This window comes from Diplotaxodon limnothrissa, linkage group LG13, assembly GCF_057381915.1.
Source record: "Diplotaxodon limnothrissa isolate DT_005_m linkage group LG13, D_limnothrissa_male_GT1.1, whole genome shotgun sequence".
Classification (NCBI taxonomy): Eukaryota; Metazoa; Chordata; class Actinopteri; order Cichliformes; family Cichlidae; genus Diplotaxodon; species Diplotaxodon limnothrissa.
The window spans coordinates 23,758,019-23,776,174 of NC_140608.1; the positions used below are offsets into that span (position 1 = coordinate 23,758,019).

Below are 18,156 nucleotides of genomic sequence, written 5' to 3' on the forward strand. Positions count from 1 at the left end.
ACTTTTGCCCAAATCCAGCTGGTACACTCTCTCCCTGCGCACACTCAAATAGTTTTCTACTTGGGTACTGTTCAAAACTTTGTCTTTCTAAAAATCCAAAACAAAAGAAAAGAATTTGGTGGTGACAATGCAGTACAGTGGTGTAATCGTTAGCACTGTGACTAACAATCAAGAAGGTTCTGAGTTCAGCTCCACCATCAGGTCTGATTTGGAGTTTGCATGTTTTCTCTGGGTACTCTAGCTTCTTCCTACATGTCCAAAGACATGTGGTTAAGTGATGATTCAAAATTGCCTATGTGAATTTCAGCCCTATGACAGACTGGTGACTTGTCCAGGGTGTACCTTACCTCTTGCCCTGTAATAACTGGGATAGGCTCCAGCTCCCCCCCTCCACGACCCTGATAAGTGGATGGATGGACTTTAATGTTTTAAATTTTTGATAAAAAACATTTATAGTTTTGAAGGTTATAAGAATAACAAACAATAAAGAAGAAAATAATCATAAGAAGTGTATCATAAAATGGAATCACGTGAGGCCCATTATTGTTGGACCATTTTTTGTAGTTTTGCCTCTGTACACTGCTGCAGTGTATTTTAAATCAAACTACAAAGATGTGATTGAAATGGGGACTTTCAGCTTTAATTCAAGTAATGCTTGTGGGTTCTAGACTTCAGTCACTGACTTCATCCAAGTATTTTCATCCAAGTATTAAATACAAACCAACAAACAGAGGCTAAACAAAAACTGTCTTTATTCAACAAATGAAATGCTCTAACTGTAGGTGCATTTTCCATCCATTAGAGTGTACAATGCTGCAGCTGCTGATTGGTAGTTAAAGTTTATGTTGAAAAAAGCATACACCCGAATTTGTTTTATTTAAGAAGCCCTTCAGGAGCTGCAAGTGTGATCCCACACAGAGTTAGACTCATTACCGAGTGGGAGGATGTAGGGGACAGATTGGAATTACACCTTTTTTTTCTGTCTTGGTGTGCTTTTTATCTTCTACTATCATTCGTTTTTTATCCTATTACAACTATTACAGAATCCTAGCCAATCATACTACTGAAAGAGAGTCGAAACAGAGCTTCCTGATGAATGGGCTCTCTCAGCTGCAGCTTGCTGTCACGGTGCAGGAACATGCAGTACAGAATGCTGAGAGTCTGCTCCCCCCACAGGAAGAGGTAAATCTGTCATCTGTCATTGTCATGATGTTTTCTGCAAAAAACATTGTGAGCTTTTTAATCTCTTACATGTTCTTAGAAACTTCTTTTCCTATCTGTGCTTTCAGCCAGTCACAGAAAGTCTGCTCATGTTTGAAGCAGCAGAAAATAAGGCTGAAAAAGGACTTTGAGCAGCTGTGATAGTACATTTGTTTGGTTATAACAGTCAGAGTTTAACAGCCAAGCACTCTGGCTGAGATTGTTGTGCAGATGGTGAAGTTCTTTCAATTTTTGTTTTTATTTAGAGAAGTTTTGAGCTTATTTGGAATGAGGAAGGGAATTTACTCTGGAACATCTAAGTAACAGGCTTTGTTTGTGCTCTTTGCTTGACCGAATCACAATAAAGCTTGTATTACTGTGTCACTGTCATATTCTGGGCTTCCTTGTTGTATGATAGCTAATTATTAGTGTATCTATGTTTTCTTTATATACCTCCATATTCATTCATGTAAATCTTCTTAAGTAGTTCACAGTTAAACATAATCATTTTTTAACCTGCTACTGGGCCTCAGTGTAGCCCTCACACTCTCATACAGATGAAGTTATATGAGGGCTTCAGGGGCAGAGATGAACTGGCATAACGATGGATGCAGCTCTGATAGAATCACAAAAGAGAGATCGATCCAACAGTTCCCACACCTGCCACAAATCCTTGTTCAATTCGTTTTTTGATTAAATCTGCTATGGATGTTTGACTTAGCTGTTGGAGGCTGAAAGCTATGCCGTAGCACTGTGCTTTCAGTAGGTGGTGCTGCTGCCCAATACTGGATGAGTTTTGCCACCCTACATTGAAAATAGTTGTAACCTCTGAAGTCATGCTCATTTATTCATATTTATAATCTGGGTACACCCGTTTTTTAATTCTGTGCTATTTAAATCTGGGTTTTCACCTTCAAACTGCTGCCCGAGTTTCTTGATATCCACATCTCAGAATATCTGATCCAACTTTGTATCTAGGATCTTCTCTGAACTCATCAGCACAGCCCACTCGTATACCCAAACAGACCAGAGAGAATATTTGTCAGCTGATACGTGGAAATGAAACACTAATTGCATTAAGGCTAATTTACATCATGGAGCCCTTCTCTAAAAAGCTGTCATCTATTTAACACTGTCTGTCAAGCTGGATTTAAGAAGTTAGTGTTCTTGTGTGAACACAGCATGTGATGTCACTAGGTTGTTTGGAGTTTTATCTTAAAAACCATAGACTGCCCACTTACGCTTACTATAACACTTTCTTGAAGTATAACATTTCTTGAGTTCTGCCTCATACACAACAACATATAAAGAATATGTTTGTGTATGTTAGAGTTCTGTTATAATCTGCTTCTTGTATTTGTATCATGTGTATTTACACTGGTGCTGTTTTCATCCCTGCCAGAGACATGGACTGTCACTGGCAGCCGCGCGGAGGCTGCTTGGCCTGCGGCTGGCCCTGGTTGAATTCTGCCTGTCCATGCTAGAGGAGCGCTGTGCCGAGGAGACGCTGCAGGCTTTGGCCTGCGAGAAGATGACCTTAGCTGAAATAGCACTGGAGGAATATTCACGCTGCACACCTGAGCCTAACTCCAAAGAAGAGGTTAGACTGCAAACACTTTGACATCGTGGTACAAATGTGAGATCTTTTTGTTGGATTCAGATGTAGTCGATCATGCCTAGCACAACACAGACCCCTCATTTGACATGAGTTGATATGATACATTTTTAGATTCTGCTATACACCGGCGTTCTGCATTCTACACATTTGAATTATTATTATAGCTTTATTTTATTCCTTCTTTTTTTTTTTTTTTTTTTTACAATATAATAATACAAAACAGTAGACTCACAGTCATGTAGGAATCTTAGCCTCAGTTATAATAATAAACCTTTACAGGATGGTTATGTTAAAACTTTTTTTTACAAACTAACAAAGATAACAACTGGAAACATTTCCTGTAGATTTTTATTTATTTAAATGTGTATTCTTTCAATGTTATTTAATCTAAAAGTATTTGGGCACAAATACTTTCCATGCCCAGTGGAACATTATCAGTCAGTTGATTGGCCTCCCCAGAGCCCAGACTTCAAAATTATTTTTGAAGCAGTGTGGGATTATCTCGACAGAGAACAGAACAAGAAGCAGACAACATCCAAAGAAGAGCTTTGAATGTCCTTCAGGAAGCCTGGAGAACTATTGCTTAAGACTATTTAAAGAAATGACAGGAAAGCTGCCAAAGAGATTTCAGGCTAAGTTTAAAAATGAAGGTGGTCATACCAAATATTCACAAGCTCATTACAGGATTTCCATGTATGTTTGCATGTATCTGTAACAAAGCACAACAAAACAAGGCTTGACTTAAAACTTTGCCACCATACTGCAGTTTAGCTGAAATGATCTTTTCTAAGAAAATACTCTTAGAATCTAAAACATATTTTAAGGATAGAAAATAAACCAGCTATTAAATAAATGAAAAACACCCCATCCTCCTATAAACCCTTAGTTCATTTGTCATGTTTCCTATGTACAGTTTTTAAGACAGTTGATTATGTCCAAGATCCATTTTTTCCTAATGTTTCCTTAAAATTTAGTTCAGAGGTGTGTGCAGGTTAGCTGCCACTTGGGGGTGCTAACATGCAAAGTACTAGGAGCCATCGTGTGTGCACTGTTATGAGAGTCGTCTGTGGGATTTCTAGTAATGCAATGTGCAAGAGATGTTTGAATAGCTGCCAGCGTTCATGGGCTGGTATGCACTTACTCCTCTCTGCTGTAGAATGCTCCTCAGGTGAGAGAGAGCCTCATATTGCACTCAGTACTAGCATGTATTTCTTCTGTTAAGATCCACATTTACAAAGGCTGCTCTTAGCCTCAACTCTGTTGACAACTACTTTAGAGTTGTATCCATTCTCAGTGTCCTGTCTGACAGTTGATGCATGCTTGGAAAGTCCAATAAGACGTTAGCAACTGCATCATCCAGAAGTCTGAAGTGGAAATTATTAATTTAATATCGATCATTTAAATTATGAGTCTGAGAGCTCGCAGTTCTACTAGCATGACAAATACTATCAACCTTTGCCCTTCTATCAGACAGTGTGTGTTATTTTTGTAAAATCCCAGTTCTTTGTTTCCGATCTTTCTGTCTTATCTTCTGTTGTGATATTTTGATACCATGGTAGCATTTACAGGATATTGTTTTATTGTGATATTATACAGAAAAGAGTTACTCAATAAGGCCCATTTAATAGTTGTTTTTCTCTTTCTCTGTGACCCAAGAATTAATGTGTAAGACTCACAGGCTGGTACCCCAAGGTCGAAAATACCACAGAGACGAGACCACTTCCTTACTCCCATCCTCCCTTTTTCTTTATCTCTTAGAAAAAGGCTCGTTAAAGGCCAGGTGGTTTGTTTCAGAATTCACTAATGAAAGAACTCTGTATTCTATGTCTAGGAGTGTATTTTGCTGGGATGATCATAAATTGTAGCTGAACTGATAAACTACACACAGGATACTTCTTTGCTCACAAGGCAGGAAGACGTTTCCTTATTTGGTCTGTACCGGTTTGAACTGAGAACTTGCTGACACACGAACCTTTTTTTCCTCTATATAAGCTGTTATGTACTAAATAAACCTTTGAGTCAATTTGGGAAGACAACCTGAAGCAGTCTGTGTTTCCTTGTTCTCCCAAGCTGCTCCCGACGTCGTAACTAACCCAGCTGAATGGCATACCTGAGTGTTACTTTAAATAATTAGGAATCTTAGAAGGAAAGGACAGAACTCTGCTTATCGCTCGTGCCTTGGAGGGAAAACCGGGATGGACATTTTTTCCTTCATCTTCTTTTGCTTTTCTCTTCATCACTTTCTCCACATATAGGAAATTATTTTTTGAGAAATACACACATTTTGTAGCTAGAGTACTTCATGTTGCCTCCACACAGGCCGATTCTGCCTCTTCTTAGCGGCTTTCATAAAATCTTTTCCCATTACAAGAGAAAAGCAGATCAACTCAAATTTGATCAGCTAAAAACAGATCAAACCTGGGCTTGCATTTGCTTCCAAAGCAAATTTCTCTACAGCCAACTCCCAAACATCAATGAATGAATGTATCCAATCAAATTTAGAGTCTGTGAATTCAGCTAGTTGTTTGTCAGTGCAAGTAAGCACTTTGTTTGTGATCCATCTCCTCATCTGACCTTAATTTTGTTGTGTCTTGTCCAGGAATGGATGAGTGTGGGAACAACCTTGGGGCAGATTGCTCTAGGCCAGCTGGCTGCAGTCAGCTCTCAGTCCCTGGACAGTATGGAGACCAGAGCTCACTGCATGAGCCTATTGGGAAAGTACATGAGACTGCTGGCTGTGCAGGAGGATCCCATTTATCTGTGTTCTCTGTGGGACACACATAAGCAGGTGCATAACCCAAAAGTTCAGCTATAGCTTTACATGTAATGTATATGTCTGCAGCCCTATGGGCCATAGAAAGGAAAACTGTAGAAACTTTATCATTCATATAATTTCTCTTTATCTGTGGAAGTCAGAAATCTTGGAGAACAATAAGGCCTTTTTGGATGCAGGCCCAGATACACACATGCATGCACCGGTGCACAGATGACCTAACACGGGGTTACAAGCTTATAGTGATTAGAGAGATGGATATTCTTTTACATAATTTAAGACAGAGAAGCTTAGAACTTCAAGGTTTGTGATCATGATGCAATTTTATACTAATCATGATCTTGAAACAACTTTGTGCAGAAGGAAGCCTGGGCCGGTTCTAAAGCCGTTTCCACAGAGGAAGGGGATTCACAGAAAGACAGAGGATCGAGCAGAAAAAAGCTGCGAACGACCTCTGCCAAAAGTTCTGAGCTGCAGGTACATACCCTCTGACAAGTGATCCCTGCACCCTAGACTCATCTCTAATCTGTGGTTTTATATTAAGGTTTTCCCCACTTCTCAAATCCCTCGGAGGGAACTTTCCAGGCATCCTGCATAGTTCTCATATTGAAAGTGAGCACAGAAAGATCTCCTGTAAACATCAAACTTGCAGAAGAAAAAAGGGAGGAAGTGTATTATTTATGTGGCAACATTTTGGAATGTTAAGTAAGATTCGGTTTTGACGTGCCTGTCTGCTTTGAGATTAATGATATTGTCACGAAATGTATTATTCCTAAAATCCCGGCGCCATTTGAATTTTATCAAAATGAGATAATCACCTGCACAGACAGCTTTAACCAGTTTCTCTATTATGCAGTTTTATTTGGGGAGGTTGGGGACTGTGCTTTGCCTGTTAAGCTAATTCTCTGTTAGAGAGCATGGTGGGGTAAGATGAGGTTTTTTGTTGTTGTTGTTGTTGTTCCTTCTTTTGACTTGCTTAAGTTTACTTAATAACACTTGTAGTTAAAGAAATATGAGGAATTAAAGCACCATTTAGGACTGTTATCTATTAACTGAAACCTTATGAAATAAGCAGTGTTCACAGAAGTGATCATCGTGGTCTACATGCTCCACACCCTATGTAAAGATAGATCAAGATGCTGTTATTGTTGCTGTACGTATGCTTTGTACAGTGAAACTGGAACATGTAAGAGCATGTAAGCATGTAGAAAGTATTTATTATTTACATAATATCTTTAAAATGAGCCATCGGAGAAACCACTTGCAAACTATTTTATAGACCAGATTTTAAAGCGCATCCTTAAATATTATTATTCATAATTAAACCCTTAATATTGCTGAGTTCTTGGGGGGCAGAAAATACATTTAACACCAAATCTGTTTACACTTATTGTAAAAATGTTGAACTCTTTATTCTCTGCAATGATTTGCTTTTTACTTTAGATGTCAACAGTATTTTTGGCATCTAGATAACTGTTTACCTGATAAACGTCACCTCCAATGTAGTATAAATACAGAAATACCTGCACATCATATTCAAATGGATTATGCTCCACATGCTGACAGGAAAAACTATGATTTGAAATTTCTGACAAATTGCATTCCACTGTCTGTGTTCTAAGGAAAAAAGCGGTCGAACCCTTGACGTAAAAAGCCTTGAGCTCGTTTTGCTCCACAACCACTGTTTTGGAAAAAGTGCTCGCTTTAACAAATCACACTTACACTGTTGCCAATGTAGTTACACATTTCTACACACCTGTGATATAGCATTATAACCCTAGGAAAATACCTTTTTACATAAAACATATATTGTCTGTGAAGCCAAAAAAAGTTTCCAAAGGCAAGAAACTTGTAACGTGGGGTGAGGCTGTCAGAGCTGGCAACTTGGTGTATCATTTTTAGCTGGCTGAAAACATCAGGTGTGTGTGCGTCTCCTCGTTCTCCTCCTGTTCTCTGTTGTGTGTTTTTCACGGTGAAAACAGACACACATGAAGCGAACTTGAGCAGACACAAGTGAGGTACAGTGAAGATTGCATTACCTTAGTTGACAACAACATGTTAAGTTACTCTAACTTAAATACTGCATGTGCAAAAAAGCTTTGACAGTTGTGTTTAGTTTTAACTGCTAGCACATAGGTATGTTCCAGTGTGCTCTGGACACAGTGTATTTTTTCATTGTTTCTGTGACTTTATCGCTCCCTTGACGTGCTGGAACAGCCTCCTTCTCTGTGTGACAGGACCTTTAGATTTACATATTACTCACTGGATTTTCATATCTCGTCTAAAACACTTACACCATATAGCAAGAACTTAACTGTGAGTGTATGGGGTTCACTGATACAGAGCAACTACAGGGATGCTATGTAGACAAGCAACAGAGGGGTGAGGCAGAGACTAATTTGCATATGTATACAATCACAGTTGTAGAATTTGATTTTAAGCCATATGCAGGGGTAACTTTCATTAAAGAGAAGTATACATTTTTGTTACTTTGGCTCCAGAAGTCCTATTTTAACATGCATGTAAACATATATTTACAACTGCATGACCATGATGTGTACATGTGTGCTTCTTATGTTTCTTTATTCTGCTACAGAAAAGCCAGAAAGCTCAGCAACTGTTGGCACAAGCCAGCAAAGCACTGGCTGAGTCCATCAGCCTATGTCTCCAACACAATTTATCCTCCTCCATCTTGGCCGGTGCATCTCTGAACATGTTGGAGTGTCATGGCCAGTCTGACCCTGCAGTGGCAGGTCAATATCTTGCCCTGCTTCAGGTACATGCAAAACACATTCCTATTGTGTTTTGCAAAGATGATGTGTGTGTGCTCAGATTTTGTCTTTGCTTGCTTATGATGTTCTTTAAGAACACTTATGGTAATTTCTTAAGATTAACCGCTCTTTCGTCCACCCGTCTCCTTTATTCCCAGAGCTGCCGCACTGTTGCTGTGATGGCTGAGGTCCTAAATTCTGCTTGTGCCGACACCAGTGCATCCCAGCTCTCAGCTCTGCTCAGCATCCGCAGGAATCTGCTTCTTTCTCTCGAGGAGAGACCCAGCAGCATGATAAGGGAAGTGGAGGACTCCCTTAGCAGCCTCTCCAAGGTAGCAGGTCACCAAACACCCATGCTCATGATTTATGGATTCTGTCATACCCAGCTCAGTAAATTCCCTTGATGGGGAGCATAATAGTGGTGCTGTTATGCCCTTTGCTTCAATTGCACTGTAGGGTTCCAAAGTCACACAGAGCAGTGGAGCTGGAAACATTTTTTGGGGCTTTAAAGGGTTTTATGTCAAAGCAGCAAGTCCAGTGTCTGACGTCTTTGTAGTATTTGCAGCCCTGTGAGCATTCTGGGCAGCCAACAAATTTTATCAGAAACAGTTCAATGTTTTGATATTGGCTATAAAATGAAATGAAAGAGTTAAACAGCTGTTTATAGCTTTAGAAAACTGCTGCTGAGACCTCCTAAACATATGCATTGAAAAACTGATGATAGACAGGCATTGACACAAAGGAGAATAAAGGAGAATATTAAAGGAGAATATTTAAATCAGCATTTATGGACGAGAAGAATATTTAGGAAACGGTAATAGGAATGAGAGAATTTGTAATTTCTGTCATTTGTAATGTCAGAGAAAGATGTTGTTTTCAGAACATACCAATTTGCCTACTGAACCAGTTGTTTCCCGGCTGTATCCTTCCAGGGGTAGCCTCTAGGGTAGAGTCTTGATGGAGGGTTGTGGGTCTCGTAGGTCACAGCGGGTAGAGCCATTCATCTGGCTCTGCTCGCTGTACTGCGCAGCGACCTGCCCCTCTACACTATAGTCATTAAGGTTCACAACATCATCAAACACATAGGGCTTTGGGGGACAGGTGGGCTAACCAGCAGTTGGTGGGTGGGGCTGCTATCTGCCCCTCAATTTTGATATTAAGGCTCTCCCAGGTACTGGGTTATTCTTGGGTCCCTGGAGCCCTGGGATGCTGATCCCGGCTCGCACCAGCCTCTAGTGGGGTTGGCTGCCCATCGCCCCTGGTCATCTGGGACTCCCACCCAATAGAGTCCCAGATGACCATGTGCGCCCCAACGGTCTCTCTCATTCTCTCTCTCACACTCAAACCACAAGAAGATTGATTTATGTACCTGTGCATTTTCGAATGTTTATGTTCCCAGTGTTGTAAGTTTGTTTTTCTTACAGGTGCAGCAGTTGGCAATACATTGTGCATTTCTATTTGTATTTTATCATTTTATTACATCTTCCCCAACCATTGCCATTCCAAGGAAGGCACTGATGTACATCCATACCATCAGAGACGCAGGCTTTTAAACAGAGACCTGAAAACAAGTTCTCAATTCTTTAGTCCAGAGCACATGGCGTTCATGTTTTCCAAAAAAGGCTTAAACAGCTTAATCCATTTTAAATGTATGGAAGAGGATTAGGGCCACTGGGGGGAAAAAAGTGGGCACGTCTTTTTTTTTCTTCTTTTTCAAAATTCTGAGATTAAAGTCGGAATTCTGAGATAAAGTCACAATTCTGACGTTTTTCTCAGAATTGTGACTTTATCTCAGAATTCTGAGAAAAAAGTCAGAATTCTGTGATTAAAGTCACAATTCTGAGATTTAAGTCACAATTCTGACTTTTTTCTCAGAATTCTGACTTTTTCATCAGAATTATTTTTTTCTCAGAATTCTGACTTTAATCTCAGAATTCTAACCTAATTATTTATAAAATGTGCCTCCAGCTGTTTCTTTTTTGTGTCATTCACTTTTGCAGCTTTTTGTTGCCCCTCTCCCGAGTTGTCAGATGTATTGCTGTCATCACATTCAAAATGAACTATGATTTTTAACAAAATTATAAATTGTCTCAGTTTGGACATTTTGATATTTAAATGTTACAGTGTTCCAACTTTTTTGGGATTGGGGTTGTGGAATTCAAATGAGAATTTTGCTCAGTAAGATCTTTCATTTGAGAGAGAGAAACAAAAAGCAGTTGCTATGACTATATATACATTTGTGATCTTTACTATCTGATTTGCAGACCTTCAGCCACCTGACAATCATCCCCAACCACCCGAGCATTCTGGGAGAACTCCCCCCCACTCTTAAGATCTTGCTGCTTCAGCACTCTGAAGATGGGTACTTTATGTTTTTTCATTTTCCATTTTATATCTTTGTTGTCTCTTTTGTGTAACTTTTGTCCCCTATCTCAATAGTATTAAAGCAACTGAGTGAATAATCACAGGTCACAAGTCACACTAGTTGTAGTCCTGTTTGGAGGAGCTGAATGAGCCCAATGATTCATGTTGAGAGTAGCATTTAACGTGACTAGAGAATTCTATGTTCTTTTCAATTAAGTATGTTCTAAGTAAAGGTGATGCACCACATATTTTAAGGGTTTATAGTTAAAGAGTAGAAATTATTTTCCTTTTTGTGTTGTTTTTTTTTAGGTCACAACTCTATGGTGGTTTCTATGAGGCAACTAAAGCTCAGAAGGGAAGGACACCACAAGTTACAGGTGTGATACATATTTTTAAACTAATACTGTTGAGATAGATCTTTAGGTGGGCACTGTGTCTAAGCCAAAAAACTAAGCCAAAATGCAGAAGCAGTGTATAAAAAACAAATTTAAATACATTCACTGCTTCCATATGAATTTAGATGGTAAGTAACAGCTAGGTACTGCTAATCAAATGCTGTTGATTCTAGAGTCAAATATGAGGCAATCTATTCGAGAACCAGAGCTTGACCCACATTGGGTCAAGCAACAGGACATGATCCCAAGTACAGCAGCAAATCTACAACAGGATGGCTGAAAAAGAAAAGAACCAGTGTGTTGTAATGGTTCTGTCAAATTCAGATTTTGACATGGCTAAAATGATGTAGCGGGACCTTAAGGCAGTTGTGCATAAAGGAATCCCCACAAACATCAATGAACTGAAGGAATGTCACAAAGAAGAGCCTCAGACTTTCTCCACAATAATGTGAGAGCATGATAATTATACAGAAAGCAATTACATGGTTCTAGAAGCTAGAATGGTGTATTTAGTTTTTCACACATTGCTTCTGCATTTTGCTTTACTTTTTTGTGACATTTCATATGTTGTTGTTGGCCTAAGGTTGCATTAACCAAATTATATGAGCTGCTATGGGAAACAGATGATATTTTATTACACCCTAATATATAAAAACTTAGAATTGAAAGAATGTGTACTTTCTTTTTCTCTGTATCTTTACACTGCATCTGATTTGCATCTGCATCTGAGGAATGTGGTCTTTATCTCACACATGCATCATTGTTGTCTGCATTTATACATAACAAGGCGAATTTAATATTCCCACGTAACATTTGTCTGAAAGGCAAATGAAAATTTCAGATTTAATGAGAACAAAAAGAGGGGATAAAATCAAGAAGAGTGTGTGTGTGTGTGTGTGTGTGTGTGGTGGTGGTGGTGGGGGGGGGGGGGGGGGGGGGGGGGGGGGGGGCATGAAACACCAGCTTTCATAAGTCATAATAAGTTCATAAGTCATGATATTAGCATATAGCTTTACTTACTTTACTCATGACCTTTTCTGGGATTTGATTGACATAAGAAGTGGTAAGAGTGGTGCAAAGGGCTGGATGCACTGCCTGAGAATGTGAGAAAATTCATTAAACAACAAGCAGTGAGGAAAAGAAAAGGATAGATGAAAAGACCAAGAAGAGGAGGGTGTGAGAGATGCTCACGGGGACCAATTACAAAGCCAGTAAGTACTCAGCGTCTGTGAGTATGCATGTCTGATTGTGTGTCATTCTGTGGTTCCAGGTAGCTTGACGTGCTCTGGGATGGCCAAGGTTTCAGTCTGCCCACAGGCTCTACTGGCACTGAGGGAACAGACTCGGGCTTTTTGCCAGGAGACAAGACATGCCCTCCTCAATAAAGACTCTTTGCGCAGCGTTGAGGACAGGCTGGAGGCCTCTGAGGAGTATCAGGTTTTTCTCCATGTCTGTCCTGTTAAAGCCACGACTTGCCTTTCACTCTATTACTCGACGAATGCACTCACTACGCTGCACTTAATTTTACGTCATGTCTATTTCTTACTTACTGGGAAAACTTTTATTCCCAAGCAACATCTAACTGAAAGAAATGTACGTGTGAAACTGATCAGTGGTCTAAAACCCCTCACCCTGCTTTCTCTCTTGTTTCTCTATACAGAAACTATCAGGAGAGTTAGCATGTCGTTTCAGAGAACTTGTAAAAGACATGGAAGAATATTTAAATCCACTCCTCAAACAGTTTGACTTCTCTTGCTTAAGGTGAATATGTCAGACACTTTAATTCCTAACAACTACATATTCCCTACATGTTTTTTTTTTAACCCAGGGAAGGAGGCTTTAACACTTTTTTAATGCTCAGAAATCTGAACTCAATTATAAAAGGAGCTATTGAATGGAGTGTTTGAATGGTGTACAATTCAAGTGTATGTGAATCTTTTGTATTGTTTATGCCATGGTTTATGTACACAGGGTTTTAGTTATGAAACAAATGTCTGACCAATTCTGATAATATGAATGGTTTATACTTTAAATGCCTCTACATAAGTGTAGTTTTGCTGATCCTCACCTGGTCTTATCTTCAGGCCAGATGCTGCATCTCTGCCAACCCCTGAAATGGCCAAAACCAAAGATAAAGAAGAGAAAGAGAGCTCAGGTAAAGGAGCAGTGAGCTGTTGAACATACGCTTGCCTGTGTCTCTGACAGCCTAAGGTTGTTATGGTTATTTTTGCATCGAATAAGGATTTTAAAAAGCATTAAATTGTCATAAATCCAGATTGAATGGGTTGTAATTACCTTTAGTCATGTCATAGGAAGAATATTCAGAGCATGACACCAATTTTACCTCCTCTGCACATTCAGAGTATGCAAAGTGACTGAAGCCTATGCCTTTTTTAAAAGCATAAAGATCCATATTGTTTAAGGCTATTAATGTGGCTAGGTTGCAGTACACTCATGGGAATCCCGATGATTAGGAAAGAAAGAGGAATGCAGCCTTACTAGCCAGCCTGCAAACTGTGCTGTTTGTTGAAGGCATGATTCCTCTGTATCATATGAACCATTATTCCAAAATTTGGTGGGATTTTTCTACTGCACATTGTTGGAATTATCACACCATCTACAGTTTTCTTTTTAAATACTTTTAGTTCTGCACATATGGTTAAAAACTGTACAGGTTGATGCCTTATAATGTCTGTACAGTTGGGAGTATATTGCTCTATGACATTTACACTGTCACAAAATATGTGATGCATGTGAAACTTGTACTTTTATGTATATGATATATACAGTTAAAATGCCAACTGAACCAGGGGAGTATGTGGTGGTACTGGCAGACAAGAGGTTGCTGGAGCTGCCTCTGGAATCCATGTCTATCCTGAAAGAAGATAGCCTGAGTTCTGTGACTCGGGACTTTTCCCTTCAGCTTTTTTACAGTCGCCTAAAGAGAGAAGAAAAAGGTAATACATTCACACATGTATATACTCTAAAATATTTGTAAGCACGAACTAAATCTCTTACCCTTTCCAAGGGACCTGCAACTTTAACACCAGTAGCCATGTGAAAATTGATTGTATTTATATGTAGCCCAATAAAGAATTTATATCTGACATTTATAGACTACAGCTAAATATTTGCAATACTCCAGCCATTCAATGTGACTGTGAGGCATTGCTAAACCATGGACCTTAATTTAAATTAATGGACTATTAAAAAGGTCCTAAGTTTGACTTTGTTATAGTCGAGGACACAAACACCCCACACACACACTCAAACACACTCACGCACACACACATTCATATATATTTGAAGCGGAGGTCTATAAATGAAGGAAGCCCTTTCTGGGTTGCCTAAACCCACCCATACATAGGTGTACGATCGGACCTTTGCCTCACATCACATAATTCCTCGTTATCTGAGTGAAAAATAGCTTACATTTGCAGAGGTATCTTGACATCAGGATGTAGACTGCAAGCAGCCATCCATAGAAATCTGTTCAGGAGAGAAAGGTCATTTCACATCTTGCTGTCATGCAGAATTTCATGAAGACGTCTGTGAAGTGAATACCACAACCTTTTTTTTTTTCTTTTTTTAAATAGATGTCCATTAACTGTGTCTCCTGCTTGTAATCAGCAGACACAGTCAATGGTCCACAATGGTCCGCAAAAAGGCACCACGTCAAGTTTTTCGTAAACTGTTGCACACTTACTGTCTTGACTTGCTCAGCGTGCCAGAAGATGAACTGATTGCAGGGTTTAGAGGCAGAAAAAAGAAAGAACCTTAACCGAAACTGACACACTGTCGTTTTTTTCTCTTTCGCCCTTCGAAATTGTATCCACATTTATTAAGGATAGGTTTTTGTTTCAGATAAATCAACCAACATGGCTGCAAAGCTATAAGGCAAATAAATGAAGCCTAGGACAGTATTCACATTGTGTTTTTATTTTTGATACAGTAAAAACAGAAACAAATGAGCATCATTTTAATCAACTTTATTACACATATCGTGCCCGGTCCAGTTGTTTCCTTTCTCTTTTTTGGGGGGTTGATGGTGTTTCAGTGCTTTACTATTTTGGAAAGGAATAGGTGAATAGAAAGGAGGTAAAAAGAGCACTGAATGGGATCCTGCAGACATCTGTACCTTTTTAAAGGTTGAATCATTTGCATCTCTTGAGTCACTGTTCAAAGGTTACTGTTAAACTACTATTTATGTATGTGTGTGTCTGTGTATCCCTTGAGACTTGTATGCCACAGATGGGAAAATATTACAACAAGCTTTTCTTAATACATCTTTTGATGTCTGGATCAAACACACGGGTGACGATCAGACCACAGAAAAAATTAGTGTTTGCTTTTTTTCCCCCAGACCATGATTACCATAATTTTGACATCTACAGTTTACCATTGTGTCAAGAAGATGTAGCGCCTGAAACCACTTTTGAAAGGGCTATTTGTTATTCTGTGCACTGCTTTGCATGAAGTACACACAGGACAAATTAGCACAAACTATAAAAAGATTGCCCTCAGGGGGGTAAACACATGCTTTTGCACGCGTGTCTGTTCTTACTGCTTCTTCAGATTTTACTGTGTGTGTGTTACTGAGTGATCAGGTTGTGTGATTTTAACTGTACAGTCAGATTTTACATTTAATTTTCACTTAGGAAAAAAACCATGGTGCTAAGCAGTTTTCTATATTAGAATTATTTTTTATTGCCAGAAAGATTTATAATTAACTATGGGAGTCACAGCAAACTGCGGTGGGTGGTCTAGATTAAGGTAGAACATACTGATAGCATGTAGTCAGTGATGCTGTGTGATCTTTAAAAACATCCTGATATGAAAGGTATGCAGTCAAAATATTAACATAACATTTGAAACAGAGTAAAGGCATTTTTATTCAATCATACTGAAGTAATTATAAGATGAGGTGCAGTTGTGTTAAGGCAATGGTCTCCTATGTGCAGGTACTTGGTGATGTTAGGAAGGAAGGACTTCCTTCTAACAGGACAAGACCTGGGGCAGAACCAGGGTCAGGGAGAGACAGCTACTACTACTATTGTGGGGTTGATAAAGTGCTACTACATCTACTTTCAATCCTTGGGAGGGTGAGAATAAAGAAATGGGAGAAAAGAGGAGAGGCAACAACAAACAACAAGGCCAAGAAACGATGAACCATAGAAAGAGAAAAGAAAATGTAATGACATGCAATAGATTGTAAATACAAAAGTGAAAAGAGTGAGTGCTTAAAAATTCTCCAGTGCATAATGACCAACACGCCAGAGCCCACAACAGTATAACTAAGGTTCAGGATCATGTTATTCATTCCTAACTACAGTGGTCCCTCACTATATCACGGTTCACTTTTCACAGCCTCGCTATTTTGCGGATATTTTGGGGGGGGGTGCAGTTTTGCATGGTTTTTTTGTTTGGTTTTTTTTACATTGTGGTTTGCATCCTGATCAGCTGTAGACCATTTTCAATCAATCTCGTGTCGTGTCTCCTGTACAGTACAGAATGCGTTCAGCTTGTCAAATCTACATAGATCTTCGCTAGCAGAAGACAACAAGCATAACAGTGTCAATGTCAAAGGATTAGAAGGTGAAACCAAACAGTCAGATTAGTCAAACTTTACTCTACTCATTCTTCTTGCTTCCTCTACGTCTGTACCATTGATTCTCTGGCAGCTGCTCTATTCCCATGTTCTGGACCTGAAAACAGGGTTTGATCTTTGGTTCGTTCTATAATACTGGACTTATTTTTCTACGAAGGTTTGAACTTTGAGAGTGTTTAAACAAGAGAGAAACGTGTGAAAATGTTGATGCCTGTCTGAGAAAAGTGTATAAAGTGTGTAAGTTAAGGGTTTACAGCCTTAAAACATCTATATTAATTGTAAAAAATAAAGTTGGCTACTTCGTGGATTTCACCTATCGTGGGTTATTTTTGGAATGTAACACCCACAATAAACGAGGGACCACTGTACAAGGTTTATCAAAAAGAAAAGTTTGAAGCAAACTTTTAAACGGCAGATCCTGTCCATGTTCCACATGAGGGGGAACCAATACTGTCTACTTTTGGAAACTCAAGGGACCATAAATGACACAAGAGCTTATCGGAATGATTATTATGAGCTATTAAGAGTTCTTTAAGAGACGACAGAGCCTGATTATTCAGGACATTGTATGTAAAAAGAAGAATTCTACATTCAGGATTGGAGACAAGCTGATATGGGAGAAATATGTCTCTCTGTTAGTCTCTCTTAATACTCTTATTTTGGCTTTTCGGTTCAGCTGATGGCTCTTCATGGAGCCTTAGCCTGATAATAAAGGATTGTAAGGACTATAATGCATGAACTAGTTTTGGATATTTATGAATAGATTAAATAAATAAGTTTTAGTAAATGATGTTCGGGTTAAAGGGCGTAACCTGATGAGGATGCATGTTTATAATCGTTAAAAAAAATGAAAAGTAACTTTGCGTTTTTCTGAGATGTGCATTATGCAAAGATCTGACTTTAATGACATGTTTGAGTACATGCTATAGTAGGACATTTGTTATCAAGGCGGTTGGGTTATTAAAATGCGTATATCAGAATGGATGTTCATAGGTAGTTTAACTACTTTCGTTTTAAGAGATGTTACGGTTTTATTTTTTATTCTCTTTGTTATTTTACTCAAAATTGTTTTTTCCTAAAAGATAAAATGGAAGTTTGGGATATGCCAAATTAGTTGAATTGTTGCATTCAGTATCTTTGCAACATTTGAACAGATTTCACTTTGGAATAGTGTTGGACTGGTCAGCCAACAGATGGAGCCTTCTTCTACAGCCTGCTAATGGCCTGACACTAAAAATGGAACAACAGAATAATAAAAATAAACTTAATGTTTTCTACCTTATTTATAACGTATAAAGCATCAGTTTTGAGTAATGCACTGAAAATGATAACACATGCTAATAGCAAGTGTTTTCCTTTGCAAAGGCGTTGCAGCCAGGAGGAAACCTTTGGTTCTTCTGTCACCAATAAGTGCCAATGACTTTGCT

The 18,156-nt window shown here is 38.9% G+C and overlaps 1 protein-coding gene across 2 annotated transcripts in view; it reads left to right on the plus strand.

The window, feature by feature from the left end:
- The window catches only part of cfap46 (cilia and flagella associated protein 46), a 79,835-nt gene that overhangs the window by 55,709 nt on the left and 5,970 nt on the right, over positions 1-18,156 (plus strand). The window contains exons 39-50 of one of the 2 annotated variants that reach the window (XM_085369554.1): positions 1,044-1,182; positions 2,603-2,800; positions 5,418-5,606; positions 5,952-6,068; positions 8,188-8,367; positions 8,521-8,694; positions 10,627-10,724; positions 11,036-11,103; positions 12,392-12,558; positions 12,782-12,882; positions 13,206-13,276; positions 13,911-14,078. In XM_085369554.1, the coding sequence (XP_085225680.1) occupies positions 1,044-1,182; positions 2,603-2,800; positions 5,418-5,606; positions 5,952-6,068; positions 8,188-8,367; positions 8,521-8,694; positions 10,627-10,724; positions 11,036-11,103; positions 12,392-12,558; positions 12,782-12,882; positions 13,206-13,276; positions 13,911-14,078 (1,670 nt within the window). Of the gene's footprint in view, positions 1-1,043; positions 1,183-2,602; positions 2,801-5,417; positions 5,607-5,951; positions 6,069-8,187; positions 8,368-8,520; positions 8,695-10,626; positions 10,725-11,035; positions 11,104-12,391; positions 12,571-12,781; positions 12,883-13,205; positions 13,277-13,910; positions 14,079-18,156 lie in introns of both variants that reach the window. The other variant, XM_085369553.1, reaches the window with a different exon arrangement.